This window comes from Salmo trutta, chromosome 37, assembly GCF_901001165.1.
Source record: "Salmo trutta chromosome 37, fSalTru1.1, whole genome shotgun sequence".
NCBI classification, from domain to species: Eukaryota; Metazoa; Chordata; class Actinopteri; order Salmoniformes; family Salmonidae; genus Salmo; species Salmo trutta.
In genome coordinates, this window is record NC_042993.1 from 6,129,795 (window position 1) to 6,146,574 (window position 16,780).

The 16,780-nt window shown below is 43.4% G+C and overlaps 1 protein-coding gene across 1 annotated transcript in view; it reads left to right on the forward strand.

Moving 5' to 3' along the window:
- Positions 1-16,780, forward strand: part of LOC115176925 (serine/threonine-protein kinase Nek11) — a 66,990-nt gene that overhangs the window by 14,919 nt on the left and 35,291 nt on the right. The window contains exons 3-5 of the mRNA XM_029737323.1: positions 1,836-2,001; positions 15,719-15,837; positions 16,046-16,110. Coding sequence (XP_029593183.1) covers positions 1,836-2,001; positions 15,719-15,837; positions 16,046-16,110 — 350 coding nt within the window. The remainder of the gene's footprint in view (positions 1-1,835; positions 2,002-15,718; positions 15,838-16,045; positions 16,111-16,780) is intronic.

Here is a 16,780-nt window from a genome sequence, read left to right on the forward strand (position 1 = left end):
GAGAGGAAGAGAGGTAGAGAGGTAGAGAGGAAGAGAGGTAGAGAGGTAGAGAGGTAGAGAGGTAGAGAGGTAGAGAGGTGGAGAGGTAGAGAGGTAGAGAGGTAGAGAGGTAGAGAGGAAGAGAGGTAGAGAGGTAGAGAGGTGGAGAGGAGGAGAGGTAGAGAGGTAGAGAGGTAGAGAGGTGGAGAGGTGGAGAGGTGGAGAGGTGGAGAGGTGGAGAGGTAGAGAGGAGGAGAGGTGGAGAGGTGGAGAGGTGGAGAGGAGGAGAGGTAGAGAGGTAGAGAGGTAGAGAGGTGGAGAGGTGGAGAGGTGGAGAGGTGGAGAGGTAGAGAGGTGGAGAGGTAGAGAGGTAGAGAGGTAGAGAGGTGGAGAGGTGGAGAGGTGGAGAGGTAGAGAGGTGGAGAGGTAGAGAGGTAGAGAGGTGGAGAGGTGGAGAGGTGGAGAGGTGGAGAGGTAGAGAGGTAGAGAGGTGGAGAGGAGGAGAGGTGGAGAGGAGGAGAGGTGGAGAGGAGGAGAGGTGGAGAGGTGGAGAGGTAGAGAGGTAGAGAGGTAGAGAGGTGGAGAGGTGGAGAGGTGGAGAGGTAGAGAGGTGGAGAGGTAGAGAGGTAGAGAGGTGGAGAGGTGGAGAGGTGGAGAGGTAGAGAGGTAGAGAGGTGGAGAGGTGGAGAGGTGGAGAGGAGGAGAGGTAGAGAGGAGGAGAGGTGGAGAGGTGGAGAGGTGGAGAGGTGGAGAGGTAGAGAGGTAGAGAGGTGGAGAGGTGGAGAGGTGGAGAGGTGGAGAGGTGGAGAGGTAGAGAGGTAGAGAGGTGGAGAGGAGGAGAGGTAGAGAGGAGGAGAGGTGGAGAGGTGGAGAGGTGGAGAGGTGGAGAGGTAGAGAGGTGGAGAGGTGGAGAGGTGGAGAGGTGGAGAGGTAGAGAGGTAGAGAGGTGGAGAGGTGGAGAGGTGGAGAGGTGGAGAGGTGGAGAGGTAGAGAGGAAGAGAGGAGGACACTTGAAAAAACGGCTGCTCTCCGAGCCTCAGCCTCATTACCACGTATCCCCCTGGATTTGAGCACAGACCCAGACATCCTGTCCTGTCCCTCTGTACTGACCAAAGACCCAGACATCCTGTCCTGTCCCTCTGTACTGACCAAAGACCCATCCTGTCCTGTCCCTCTGTACTGACCAAAGACCCAGACATCCTGTCCTGTCCCTCTGTACTGACCAAAGACCCAGACATCCTGTCCTGTCCTGTCCCTCTGTAACGACCAAAGACCCAGACACCCTGTCATGTTGGTAATTACATCTCAGGGCCTACACAATTAGTAGCAGACTAATGACAGCCTCTGTGTGTGTGTGTGTGTGTGTGTGTGTGTGTGTGTGCGTGCGTGCGTGCGTGCGTGTGCGTGCTTGCGATCTCGCGCACATGTGTGTGTGTACCCAGGACCAGACAGGGGACTGGAGAAAACATACATTTTAAATGATCTGTCTGAATGACGTTCCCTGTCCCTGTCCAGGATGGTAATTGGGGAACGGTGGTCAACTTACGTCTATTGCCAGCTTTTCACATGGATATATGGACGGCAGGTAGCCTAGTGGTTAGAGCGTTGGGCCAGTAACCGAAAGGTTGCTAGATCCCCGAGCTGACAAGATAAAAATCTGTTGTTCTGCCCCTGCACAAGGCAGTTAACCCACTGTTCCTAGGCCATCATTGTAAATAAGAATTTGTTCTAAACTGACTTGCTTGGTTAAATAAAAAATAAAATATCTTGCTACTACGTACATGTGTTGCCCATTTTGGAAACACCCCTTACTATGACCTTTCTCTCTCCTCTACCCTCTGACCTTTGATCCCTAGTAAGGTGCTGAAGGAGATCCCTCTGGGTGACCTGCGTCCTAACGAGACGGTCCAGGCATCCCAGGAGGCTCAGCTCCTGTCCCAACTCCACCACCCAGCCATCATCACTTTCTACAGCAGCTTTCTGCATAGAGACTCCTTCTGCATCATCACTGAGTACTGTGAGGTAGGACTGGCCACAAATATCCATTTCTTTGCACTTAAGGCCTAGATCTTTGCCTTTAAAAGGTGCATAGCCGAAAGGGGGCGATCGGATTGAATCATGGCCTAAGTCACGTGTTGATAAAGTACATTTTTTTATGAGGGCATTTCAAATCTGGAACGGGCCCGTAAAGAACATAAATGATTTTAGTGAGTTTTTGTGAAACCACCTATGAATTCTCTAATTATTTCTGTTGTTTATTTAATGTTTTGTAAACCTGGCATGTCTCCAGATCTCTTCAAATCTTTTGTGCTGTTGCAATCTCATCCACAACCTTGAATAACGCATTCACTCGAGTTCCCTCTGTCAGCTGGACTGGCATCAGGTCAGGGCTTCAACCATGCAGTGAGGAAATATTCTCCGCCATCGGTCCGATTTCAGTTTCCTCGTTTGACCTTGGGAAGGGATCATGTGCACCTTGCCATTGCATTCTCAGTTGTTATTTTCTGTCAGAAACCTGTGAAGTGGTTATGGTTCTGACTGTGGTGGTTTAAAGTGTAGCTTAGTCTCTTAACCTACACTTCACCCCAGGTTGTTTGTCATTTATTCAGAGCCTGGTGTTATACCGTAATGGCCAACAGCTGTTTTACCACCATTATTATATTTTCCCATTCTCTCCAGAAGATTAAAAATACATTTAAAAAACAGTCCAACACAGAGACTTCATCTTTCTATGGTCTGTTGCTAGCTCTCTACCAGGGGTAGCCTATTACCCCCAGCTGTTAATAGACAGGTTTAAAAATGGGAAAGGTTAGAAGTAGAAACTTGGTTTCACTGCAAAAGCTAAATAATGGTTTCACTGAAAAGTAATTCATGAAAACAAGAAAACAATCACTGACTATACAAAACATTAACCTTTACAGGATTGGTGGGTCCCCCTCGGTACAGTTGAGCTAACGTAGGCTAATGTGATTAGCATGAGGTTGTAAGTAACAAGAACATTTCCCAGGACATAGACATATTCTGACATATTTACAGTGAAAGAATACCTTGCTATTGTTTGAGGAGAGTGCACAGTTATGAACTTGAAAATTAATTAATAAACCAATTAGGCACATTTGGGCAGTCTTGATACAAAATTCTGAACATAAATGCAATGGTTCATTGGATCAGTCTGAAACTTTGCACATACACTGCTGCCATCTAGTGGTCAAAATCTAAATTGCGCCTGGGCTGGAATAATACAATATGGCCTTTCTCTTGTATTTCAAAGATGAAGAAGCATGGTTTTTTCTTTGTATTATCTTTTTCCAGATCTAATTATATTCTCCTTCATTCATTTCACAGTTCCACAAACTTCAAAGTGTTTCCTTTCAAATGGTATCAAGAATATGCATATACAGTTGAAGTCGGAAGTTTACATAAACTTAGGTTGGACTCATTAAAACTCGTTTATCAACCACTCCACAAATTTCTTGTTAACAAACTACAGTTTTGGCAAGTCGGTTAGGACATCTAACATGACGCAAGTCATTTTTCCAACAATTGTTTACAGACAGATTATTTCACTTATAATTCATTGTATCCCAATTTCAATGGGTCAGAAGTTTACATACACTAAGTTGACTGTGCCTTTAAACAGCGTGGAAAATTCCAGAAAAAGATGTCATGGCTTTAGAAGATTCTGATAGGCTAATTGACACCATTTGAGTAAATTGGAAGTGTACCTGTGAATGTTTTTCAAGGCCTACCTTCAAACTCAGTGTCTCTTTGTTTGACATCATGGGAAAATCAAAAGAAATCAGTCAAGACCTCAGAAAAACAATTGTAGACCTCCACAAGTCTGGTCCATCCTTGGGAGCAATTTCAAAACGCCTGAAGGTACCATGTTCATCTGTACAAACAATAGTACGCAAGTATAAACACCATGGGACCACGCAGCCGTCATACCGCTCAGGAAGGAGACGCGTTCTATCTCCTAGAGATGAACATATTTTGGTGTGAAAAGTGCAAATCAATCCCAGAACAACAGCAAAGGACCTTATGAAGATGCTGGAGGAAACAGGTACAAAAGTATCTATATCCACAGTAAAACGAGTCCTATATCGACGTAACCTGAAAGGTCGCTCAGCAAGGAAGAAGCCACTGCTCCAAAACCACCATAAAAAAGCCAGACTACGGTTTGCAACTACACATGGGGACAAAGATCATACTTTTTGGAGGAATGTCCACTGGTCTGATGAAACAAAAATAGAACTGTTTGACCATAATGACCATCGTTATGTTTGGAGGAAAAATTGGGAGGCTTGCAAGCCGAAGAACACCATCCCAACCGTGAAGCACGGGGTTGGCAGCATCATGTTGTGGGGGTGCTTTGCTGCAGGACGTACTGGTGCACTTCACAAAATAGATGGCTTCATGAGGAGGGAAAATTATGTGGATATATTGAAGCAACATCTCAAGACATCAGTCAGGAAGTTAAAGCTTGGTCGCAAATGGGTCTTCCAAATGGACAATGACCCCAAGCATACTTCCAAAGTTGTGGCAAAATGGCTTAAGGACACCAAACTCAAGGTATTGGAGTGGCCATCCCAAAGCCCTGACCTCAATCCTATAGAAAATGTGTCGGCAGAACTGAAAAAGTGTGTGCGAGCAAGGAGGCCTACAAACCTGACTCAGTTACACCAGCTCTGTCAGGAGGAATGGGCCAAAATTCACCCAACTTATTGTGGGAAGGATATGGAAGGCTACCCGAAACGTTTAACCCAAGTTAAAACCTCTTACATCTAGATGTTCCGCTAGCGGAACACCTGCTCCAATATCCAATGATGGGCGTGGCGCGAAATACAAATTCCTCTAAAATCCGAAAACTTCAATTTTTCAAACATATGACTATTTTACAGCATTTTAAAGACAAGGCTCTCGTTAATCTAACCACACTGTCCGATTTCAAAAAGGCTTTACAACGAAAGCAAAACATTAGATTATGTCAGCAGAGTACCCAGCCAGAAATAATCAGACACCCATTTTTCAAGCTAGCATATAATGTCACAAAAACCCAGAAGACAGCTAAATGCAGCACTAACCTTTGATGATCTTCATCAGATGACAACCCTAGGACATTATGTTATACAATGCATGCATGTTTTGTTCAATCAAGTTCATATTTATATCAAAAACCAGCTTTTTTACATTAGCATGTGACGTTCAGAACTAGCATACCCCCCGCAAACCTCCGGTGAATTTACTAAATTACTCACAATTAACGTTCACAAAAAACATAACAATTATTTTAAGAATTATAGATACAGAACTCCTCTATGCACTCGATATGTCCGATTTTAAAATAGCTTTTCGGTGAAAGCACATTTTGCAATATTCTCAGTAGATAGCCCGGCATCACAGGGCTAGCTATTTAGACACCCACCCAGTTTAGCACTCACCAAAATCAGATTTATTATTAGAAAAGTTTGATTACCTTTGATGTTCTTCGTCAGAATGCACTCCCAGGACTTCTACTTCAATAACAAATGTAGGTTTGGTCCAAAATAATCCATAGTTATGTTCCAACAGCGACGTTTTGTTCGTGCGTTCTAGACACTATCCCAATGGTAAATAAGGGTCGCGCGCATGGCGCATTTCGTGACAAAAGATTTCTAAATATTTCATTACCGTACTTCGAAGCATGTCAACCTCTGTTTAAAATCAATTTTTATGCAATTTTTCTCGTAAAAAAGCGATAATATTCCGACCGGGAATCTGCAATTAGGTAAACAGCCGAAAGAAAATAAATCACGGGGTCGACTCGGGCACGAGCATGAAGCCCTTTGTCCTCTGATAGACCACTTAGCAAAAGCGCTCGTGTGTTTCAGCCAGGGCTTTGAATTACGTCATTCAGCTTTATACTGCCCCCTATCCATAACAGGTTAAACAATTTAAAGGCAATGCTACCAAATACTAATTGAGTGTATGTAAACTTCTGACCCACTGGGAATCTGATGATAGAAATACAAGCTGAAATGAATCATTCTCTCTACTATTATTCTGACATTTCACATTCTTAAAATAAAGTGGTGATCCTAACTGACCGAAGTCATGGAATTTTTTACTAGGATTAAATGTCAGGAATTGCTGAAAAACTGAGTTTGAATGTCTTTGGCTAAGGTGTATGTAAACTTCCAACTTCAACTGTACTTGCTTCAGGTCCTGAGCTACAAACAGTTAGATTTAGGTATGTCATTTTAGGCAAAATTTGAAAAAATACAATCCTTAACACCTGCTCTTTCCATGACATAGACTGACCAGTTGAATCCAGGTGAAAGTTATGATCCCTTGTTGATGTCACTTGTTAAATCCACTTCAATCAGTGTTGATGAAGGGGAGGAGACAGGTTAAATTGTTAAGCTTTGAGACAATTGAGACATGGATTGTCTATTTGTGCAATTCAGGCGGTGAATGGGCAAGAAAAGATGTAAGTGTCTTTAAACAGGGTACGGTAGTAGGTGCCTGGTGGGGGGTGGGTTGCAACTCAATATTAGGAAGGTGTTCCTAATGTTTGGTATACTCAGTGTATATTTCAACATAGCATGTCATTGTTATTCAAGGTAGAACAAATGTACAGAATCGTCTACACACACCTTATTCAATACTGCATTATCACAGCATTACAATAGAACTATAGAAGGCCACAGATGTATGATCTTAATTTGATCACCATGTGTTGCAGGAGAACTTTCCAGGAAATGTAAAATGTGTAGTGTATTTAAAAAAATACTTCTGAAGTTTGTAATTTCCACTTTGAAATGTCATACTTGATTTTCCTTTATGAAAAATGTATCAACCCCTACAAAAATGTTCATGAATTATAATCACATAATTCACATTTCCTGTTGCTGCAGGATTATTTTCCTGCTGTAGCAAACTGGCTCGAATTAAGATCCTACATGTGTATATGGTTGTTTTGATCCTGTCATGCACTTATCATGTTATAAAGTCATGGCTTCGTGATTTTCTTATATAACACCATGGCTTGGAATCACTCCATACAGCGCTAACATGATTACATGGTCACTGTGGTTCCCTGCACCAGAGCAGCACACCTCTCTCTTCAAACTGTAGCCCTCTAGGTGTTCCAAGCTAGAGAGAGGTCACGGGGGAATGTCTGAAGTGTCAGAGCATGGAACAAGTGATTGATCTGTGCCCCCTCCTTCTCCGCCCCCCTTCTCTCGCTCTCGCTCTCTCTCTGTCTTTCTTTTCATCTTGTCAAAGTGTTTGCTGTATAGATTACAGCAGGTAGGGGTCCTGTCCTCCAGTCTTTCTCCTACTAGATTACAGCAGGTAGGGGTCCTGTCTTCCTCTCTTTCTCCTACTAGATTACAGCAGGTAGGGGTCCTGTCCTCAAGTCTTTCTCCTACTAGATTACAGCAGGTAGTTGTTCTGTCCTCTAATCTTTCTCCTCCTATTCTTTCTTCTACTAGATTACAGCAGGTAGGGGTCCTGTCCTCCAGTCTTTCTCCTACTAGATTTGGTATTTGGTGTTTTATTAGGATCCCCATTAGCTGTTGCGAAAGCCGGAGCTACTCTTCCTGGGGTCCACACAAAACATTAAACATGACATAATACAGAACATTAATACAGTCGTGGCCAAAAGTTTTGAGAATGACACAAATATTAATTTCCCCAAAGTTTCCTGCTTCAGTGTCTTTAGATATTTTTTTCAGATGTTACTATGGAATACTGAAGTATAATTACAAGCATTTCATAAGTGTCAAAGGCTTTTATTGACAATTACATGAAGTTGATGCAAAGAGTCAATATTTGCTGTGTTGACCCTTCTTTTTCAAGACCTCTGCAATCCGCCCTGGCATTCTGTCAATTAACTTCCGGGCCACATGCTGACAGATGGCAGCCCATTCTTGCATAATCAATGCTTGGAGTTTGTCAGAATTTGTGGGGTTTTGTTTGTCCACCCGCCTCTTGAGGATTGACCACAAGTTCTCAATGGGATTGAGGTCTGGGGAGTTTCCTGGCCATGGACCCAAAATATCAATGTTTTGTTCCCCGAGCCACTTAGTTATCAATTTTGCCTTATGGCAAGGTGCTCCATCATGCTGGAAAAGGCATTGTTCATCACCAAACTGTTCCTGGATGGTTGAGAGAAGTTGCTCTCGGAGGATGTGTTGGTACCATTCTTTATTCATGGCTGTGTTCTTAGGCAAAATTGTGAGTGAGCCCACTCCCTTGGCTGAGAAGCAACCCCACACATGAATGGTCTCAGGATGCTTTACTGTTGGCATGACACAGGACTGATGGTAGCACTCACCTTGTCTTCTCCGGACAAGCTTTTTGCCGGATGCCCCAAACAATCGGAAAGGAGATTCATCAGAGAAAATTACTTTACCCCAGTCCTCAGCAGTCCAACCCCTGTATCCTTTTGCAGAATATCAGTCTGTCCCTGATGTTTTTCCTGGAGAGAAGGGACTTCTTTGCTGCTCTTCTTGAAACAGGCCATCCTCCAAAAGTCTTTGCCTCACTGTGCATGCAGATGCACTCACACCTGCCTGCTGCCATTCCTGAGCAAGCTCTGTACTGGTGGTACCCCGATCCCGCAGCTGAATCAACTTTAGGAGATGGTCCTGGCGCTTGCTGGACTTTCTTGGGCACCCTGAAGCCTTCTTCACAACAATTGAACCGCTCTCCCTGAAGTTCTTGATGATCCGATAAATGGCTGATTTAGGTGCAATCTTACTGGCAGCAATATCCTTGCCTGTGAAGCCCTTTTTGTGCAAAGCAATGATGGCGGCACGTGTTTCCTTGCAGGTAACCATGGTCGACAGAGGAAAACAAGGATTCCAAGCACCACCCTCCTTTTGAAGCTTCCAGTCTGTTATTCTAACTCAATCAGCATGACAGAGGGATCTCCAGCCTTGTCATCGTCAACATCCACACCTGTGTTAACGAGAGAATCACTGAGATGTCAGCTGATCCTTTTGTGGCAGGGCTGAAATGCAGTGGAAATGTTTTTTGGGGATTCAGTTAATTTGCATGGCAAAGAGGGACTTTGCAATTAATTGCAATTCATCTGATCACTCTTCTTAACATTCTGGAGTATTTGCAAATTGCCATCATACAAACTGAGGCAGCAGACTTTGTGAAAATTTATATTTGTGTCATTTTCAAAACTTTTGGCCACGACTGTAGACAAGAACAGCTCAAGGACAGAACTACATACATTTTTTTTAAAGGCACACGTAGACTACATATCAATGCAGGTCAAATATGGGAGAGGTGTTGTGCTGTGAGGTGTTGCTTTATCTGTTTTTTGAAACCAGGTTTACTGTTTATTTGAGCAATATGAGATGGAACAGAGTTCCATGCAATAATGACCTATATAATACTGTACGCTTTCTTGAATTTGTTCTGGATTTGGGGACTGTGAAAAGACCCCTAGTGGCATGTCTGGTGGGGTAAGTCTGTGTGTCAGAGATGTGTGTAAATTGACTATGCAAACAATTTGGGATTTTCAACACATTAATGTTATAAAAAGAAGAAGTGATACAGTCAGTTTCTCCTCAACTCTCCACCAATCATCAGTCATTTGGGTTTGTGCAGTACATGTTGAGTGCCCTTCTCTATAAGCATGCTGAAAGTCTGTTGTTAATTTGTTTACAGAGAAATACCATTGTATTTGGTCAAACACAATTCTTTCCAACAGTTTGCTAAGAGCTGGCAGCAAGTTTATAGGTCTGCTGTTAGAACCAGTAAAGGCAGCTTTACAAACTTTTGGGTAGCGGAATTACTTTGGCTTCCCTCCAGGCCTGAGGATAAGGACTTTCCTCTAGGCTCAGATTAAAGAAATGACAGATAAATCAAATCAAATCAAATTTTATTTGTCACATACACATGGTTAGCAGATGTTAATGCGAGTGTAGCAAAATGCTTGTGCTTCTAGTTCCGACCATGCAGTAATATCTAACAAGTAATCTAACCTAACAATTTCACAACAACTACCTTATACACACAAGTGTAAAGGAATGAATAAGAATATGTACATAAAAATATATGAATGAGCGATGGCCGAACGGCATAGAGACTGAATGCAGTAGATGGTATAGAGTACAGTATATACATATGAGATGAGTAATTTAGGGTATGCAAACATTATATAAAGTGCCATTGTTTAAAGTGGCTAGTGATACATTTATTACATCAATTTTTCATTATTAAAGTGGCTAGAGATGAGTCAGTATGTTGGCAGCAGCCACTCAATGTTAGTGATGGCTGTTTAACAGTCTGATGGCTCGGTCCCCGCTTTGATGCACCTGTACTGACCGCGCCTTCTGGATGATAGTGGAGTGAACAGGCAGTGGCTCGCGTGGTTGTTGTCCTTGATGATCTTTTTGGCCTTCCTGTGAAATCGAGTGGTGTAGGTGTCCTGGAGGGCAGGTAGTTTGCCCCCGGTGATGCGCTGTGCAGACCTCACTACCCTCTGGAGAGCCATACGTTTGTGGGAAGAGCAGTTGCCGTACCAGGCGGTGATGCAGCCCGACAGGATGCTCTCGATTGTGCATCTGTAAAAATTTGTGAGTGTTTTTGGTGACAAGCCAAATTTATTCAGCCTCCTGAGGTTGAAGAGGCGTTGCTGCGCCTTCTTCACCACACTGTCTGTGTGAGTGGACCATTTCAGTTTGTCTGTGATGTGTACACCGAGGAGCTTAAAACTTTCCACCTTCTCCATTACTGTCCCGTCGATGTGGATAGGGGGCTGCTCCCTCTGCTGTTTCCTGAAGTCCACAATCATCTCCTTTGTTTTGTTGATGTTGAGTGTGAGGTTATTTTCCTGACACCACACTCCGAGGGCCCTCACCTCCTCCTTGTAGGCCGTCTCGTCATTGTTGGTAATCAAGCCTACCACTGTAGTGTCGTCTACAAACTTGATGATTGAGTTGGAGGCGTGCATGGCCACGCAGTCATGGGTGAACAGGGAGTACAGGAGAGGGCTGAGAACGCACCCTTGTGGGGCCCCAGTGTTGAGGATCAGCGGGGTGGAGATGTTGTTACCTACCCTCACCACCTGGGGGCGGCCCGTCAGGAAGTCCAGGACCCAGTTGCACAGGGCGGGGTCGAGACCCAGGGTCTCGAGCTTAATGACGAGTTTGGAGGGTACTATGGTGTTAAATGCTGAGCTGGAGTCGATGAACAGCATTCTTACATAGGTATTCCTCTTGTCCAGATGGGTTATGGCAGTGTGCAGTGTGATTGCGATTGCGTTGTCTGTGGACCTATTGGGGCGGTAAGCAAATTGGAGTGGGTCTAGGGTGTCAGGTAGGGTGGAGGTGATATGGTCCTTGACTAGTCTCTCAAAGCACTTCATGATGACGGAAGTGAGTGCTACGGGGCGAGAGTCATTTAGCTCAGTTACCTTCGCTTTCTTGGGAACAGGAACAATGGTGGCCCTCTTGAAGCATGTGGGAACAGCAGACAGGGATAAGGATTGATTGAATATGTCCGTAAACACACCAGCCAGCTGGTCTGCGAATGCTCTGAGGACGCGGATGGGGATGCCGTCTGGGCCTTGCGAGGGTTAACACTTTTAAATGTTTTACTCACGTTGGCTGCAGTGAAGGAGAGCCCGCAGGTTTTGGTAGTGGGCCGTGTCAGTGGCACTGTGTTGTCCTCAAAGCGAGCAAAGAAGTTGTTTAGTTTGTCTGGGAGCAAGACATCGTGGTCCGCAACGGGGTTGGTTTTCCCCATCCGCGTTTGTAGTCCGTGATTGACTGTAGACCCTGCCACATCCCTCTCGTGTCTGAGCCATTGAATTGCGACTCTACTTTGTCTCTATACTGACGCTTAGCTTGTTTGATTGCCTTGCGGAGGGAATAGCTACACTGTTTGTATTCGGTCATGTTTCCGGTCACCTTGCCCTGATTAAAAGCAGTGGTTCGCGCTTTCAGTTTTGCGCGAATGCTGCCATCAATCCATGGTTTCTGGTTGGGAATGTTTTATTAGACACTGTGGGTACAACATCACCGATGCACTTGCTAATAAACTCGCTCACTGAATCAGCATATTCATCAATGTTATTGTCCGACGCTATGCGGAACATATCCCAGTCCACGTGATCGAAGCAATCTTGAAGAGTGGAATCCGATTGTTCGGACCAGCGTTGAAAAGACCTGAGCGCGGGAGCTTCCTGTTTTAGTTTCTGTCTATAGGCTGGGAGCAACAAAATGGAGTCGTGGTCAGATTTTCTTAAAGGAGGGCGTGGGAGGGTTTTATATGCGTCGCGGAAGTTAGCCGGGGTCGCGCATTCGATATGCTGATAAAATTTAGGGAGCCTTGTTTTCAGATTAGCCTTGTTAAAATCCCCAGCTACAATAAATGCAGCCTCAGGATATGTGGTTTCCAATTTACATAGAGTCAAATGTAGTTCTTTCAGGGTCATCGATGTGTCTGATTAGGGCGGGATATACACGACTGTGATTATGATCGAAGAGATAGGAGAGGCTATAGAGTCTGCTACCATCCTCAGTAGCTTTCAATCTATGTTGTCAATGCCAGGAGGTTTGTCATTATTGATCGTTAACAATAATTTTTCCACCTCTCCTTACTTTACAAAATTCTAACTTGCAATGCTTTTCTTTCATTATTTTTTTTTTATGCATGAATACGATGGCTCACGGTTCGTTGTTGGCATTTCCTTCCTACGTTTGCCCACTTTGCCAATGAAGTAATCATTAAAATAGTTGGCAACATCAAATGGTTTTGTGATGAATAAGCCATCTGATTCGATGAAAGATGGAGTTGAATTTGTCTTTCTCCTACTACAGTAGATAACAGTAGGTAGGGGTCCTGTCTTCCAGTCTTTCTCCTACTAGATTACAGCAGGTACGGGTCCTGTTATCCAGTCTTTATCCTACTAGATTACAGCAGGTAGGGGTCCTGGCTTCCAGTCTTTCTCCTACTAGATTACAGCAGGTACGGGTCCTGTCCTCCAGTCTTTATCCTACTAGATTACAGCAGGTAGGGGTCCTGGCTTCCAGTCTTTCTCCTAATAGATTACAGCAGGTACGGGTCCTGGCTTCCAGTCTTTCTCCTACTAGATTACAGCAGGTAGGGGTCCTGTTATCCAGTCTTTCTCCTAATAGATTACAGCAGGTACGGGTCCTGGCTTCCAGTCTTTCTCCTACTAGATTACAGCAGGTACGGGTCCTGTTATCCAGTCTTTATCCTACTAGATTACAGCAGGTAGGTGTCCGGTCTTGCAGTCTTTCTCAAAACAATCATGGTGTACAAGACACCTGTCTGATTGGCGCCTGTCTGAGTGGACTGATCCATTGTGGAGGCCGAAACACATCAGGTTCTGAAACACATCAGTGTGCTGTTGAATTTGCGTTTTTTTTTCTAGACCATGTTGCTATGTGCATAATAGCAAAGTTAACCAGCATATTGGCGTTGAGAACAATGCGGCCGAGGCAGCAGCGGAGTTAGGAGACGAGAAAACAGCCTTAATTGTCTAAGAAAAGTGAGGAGAGAGGAAACCCCAACTTAATTAGGTCTGTAATCAACAGTCTAACTGTTAAATGTGCCTGGCTTTGTAAATCTTCCATTTATATCTACAGAAATAACACAGATCCTGCTTCTGGTGTCTGTTTGACTGTTTGTTTAATAGCCTACTGATTCTGTGAGCAATAAGCCTTACGCAGCCACATGTCGGATAAACATGTCAGTGTCCGTGTATAGGTGATGAGGAAAAGGAGTCAATCGCAGGACACCGAACTGAGTAAAACATAAGTAATTTACTCAAATAAAATTTCAGTATACAAAATCCACGCAGGGAATACAAGAACTACAAACACAACGAACAATACCAACAGTAAAACAATAACGCACAAAACATCATGATGACCAGAGGGTTTAAATAGGGAAGTAATCATAACAAAATGGGAACCAGGTGTGAACAATCAAGACAACCAATCGACAAAGAAACATGGATCGGTGGCAGCTAGAAAGCCGGTGACGATGACCGCCGAACGCCGCCCGAACAAGGAGAGGCACCAACTTCGGCGGAAGTCGTGACAAAACAATTCCACAAATTCGTCTGTTTTTAATATTTGCTATGCTGTAATAAAGGCTTTACACTTTTTTTCATTAGACCAGCCTCTCTGGCATTATTTATCATTGATTTAATGTTGTTTACTCTGTTCCAAATTGAGAGCGCATTCTGTTTAGTCTTAATACTGTAACTTACTGAGGCCTTAGGCCTATATTTCAACACTTATATAGGCTACTGCAATAAATAGGCCTAAACTGCCCCATTTCGTAAATTGCGTTCACGAATAAATGTGACTGTTTTTAGTCTTTGCTGTAATAAAAGCTTTACAAGAAAAAAACTAAAATTGTTACAATAGACTATCTATTACGCTTGTAATTTATTTTATGTTGTTTACATTGTTCCAAATGGTAAGAAATATTTTATTGTAATCTAACAGCACCTGTTTGGCACACATAATATGCATGAAGCGCTTGTTCCTTACCTTCATTTTCTTTATCTCCAGTATTTTCCACAACTCCCCTTTTACCTCCTGAGCAACCAGTAAACATTCCCCCGTATCAAGTTTGTTTGTCACATCCTGTGCATCCATTTTGCTGTCATGCGTTACAGTGTTCAGAGTTTGTTATAACCAATTTATTGATATGATTATAATATGCTATAGGTCAGGCCCTATTAGTCACGTACATGCGATGCATACATGTGTCACGTAAAGAGAGCAACGGTTTAGGTAATAGGGAATGTTTTTCCTAAACAAATTGGGAATTTTGGTAACATAACTTTTCAGTCAGAAATGGCTGTAATTATGTTGCAGCAACACGGACAGCACGATACACACTGTTGATGTTCTGTGGTGGTCGCTGCAGCAGGGAGGAGAGAGACAACAGGTGCTAGTCACACTTGTTTTTAACACAGCGCAGCAAGTCTGATCCAGGAGGCATAATCAAATCAATTGCAGTCGGACTCCCTCTAGTCATTTCTGTGTCTTAATTATTTCATTAAACAGTTTGCTTAAAGCATTTTTAGCCGGGGACAGACCTACCTGACACAGATACAGCTTATGTTGTTCCATCACCCCCCATATACACACAAAATAGACTTTTCCCCACTACACAGAAGCTCAGATGCATGCAGGCATGCTCGTAGGCACGTGCACACACACACACACACACACACACACACAAGCACACTGGCAGAGCATCATAACCTACTCAGTGCCTCTCAGAATGAACCAGTGAGGACATTACCCATCCCACACCCCTACAGTTCCATTAAGAAGTTCACTGGTGCTGTTCTGTTCTCTCTGGAAGTCCCATTAGAGAGAATGAAGCCAGCTCAGATCTCATTCCAGCTTATCCTCACAGACAGTTAAATGGTCACAATGGCAGCTGACAGAGGACCTTTCTGTCTGGAGTGTAAAATAGAGATGAGGATTCAGAGCTCTCTTAGTGTTGATGCACTTAGCTCTTACAGTTAGAGTTGATGCACATTTCCCTCAGAATGGAAATTAATGAACTCATGGACGTATTGGAATGGGTATTTTGCAAAAGGTTTTCCACAATGTGTATCCACAATAGTGTGTTGGTGGGTGTGTGCGTGCATGCACCTGTGTACACTTGCATGCATTTATTGTGATGTGGGTATCTGTATGAATATCTGAGTCTGTTGCTATAATATTCTATGCTCTAGGACAGGGACTTGGACTGTCATCTGGAGGAAGTGAGAGAAGCAGGGCAGAGCTTGCCTGAGACCCAGGTCACTGATTGGCTGATCCAGCTGCTGCTTGGACTCCACTACATGCATAACAGGTTCATACTGTATTTATACTTTTAAAGTCCAAGACTCCATTTGTCAAAAATGAAGAGTACATAAGGGGGAGGTCTAAGAACCACAGGGATCTAAACAAGGATATATTTTGGACTTCAAAGTATCATGATTGCATTGTGCAAGGTTTATTTCTTTATTGTACTTCTGCCTGTCTGCTGATGTCTGTTTGTCCTGCCTCCTCCGTCCCAGGCGCATCCTCCACAGAGATCTGAAGGCCAAAAATATCTTCCTGAAAAGGAACATAGTTAAAATCGGTGAGTTCCAATTCAGCAGGGGCCCATGGGAGTTTTTTGGTTTGTTTGAAATCTTTGCTAGTCCTTAAAAGTGCAGGGAGGCTGTGTCACTCCTGTTAAATTCAAAGGCTCTCTCCATATGTCTGCGGCATACAATTATCTACAAAGGTAATGGATGAATACAAAACTGTTGAAAGTACACACAGTTTATACACAGCACACAGTTTATACACAGCACACAGTGTATACACAGCACACAGTTTATGCACAGCACACCATCTGTAGCCCACTGTGTAAATCACTGTCAGTTGTTTGCTTACAAGATTTAGATCAAATATGTAATTCACTTTAACAAATTAAGACAATATAACATAATAAGGGCATGCACTTTAATGTGCTAATGGTTCAATTCCAAGCAGAAAACTGTCTACTTTAATGTGCTAATTGTTCAATTCCAAACCTGAAAACAGCCTACTTTAATGCGCTAATAGTTCAATTCCAAACAGAAAATGTGCTAATGGTTCAATTCCAAACAGAAAACTGTCTACTTTAATGTGCTAATTGTTCAATTCCAAACAGAAAACTGTCTTTCTTTCCTCTTCCTATGATGACTCATCCTTGTCACTCGAAAGAGGACTGGATAGGTGAAAGCAATATGGCAGACACTTCTTTCAGCCTTTTTATTGTCCTT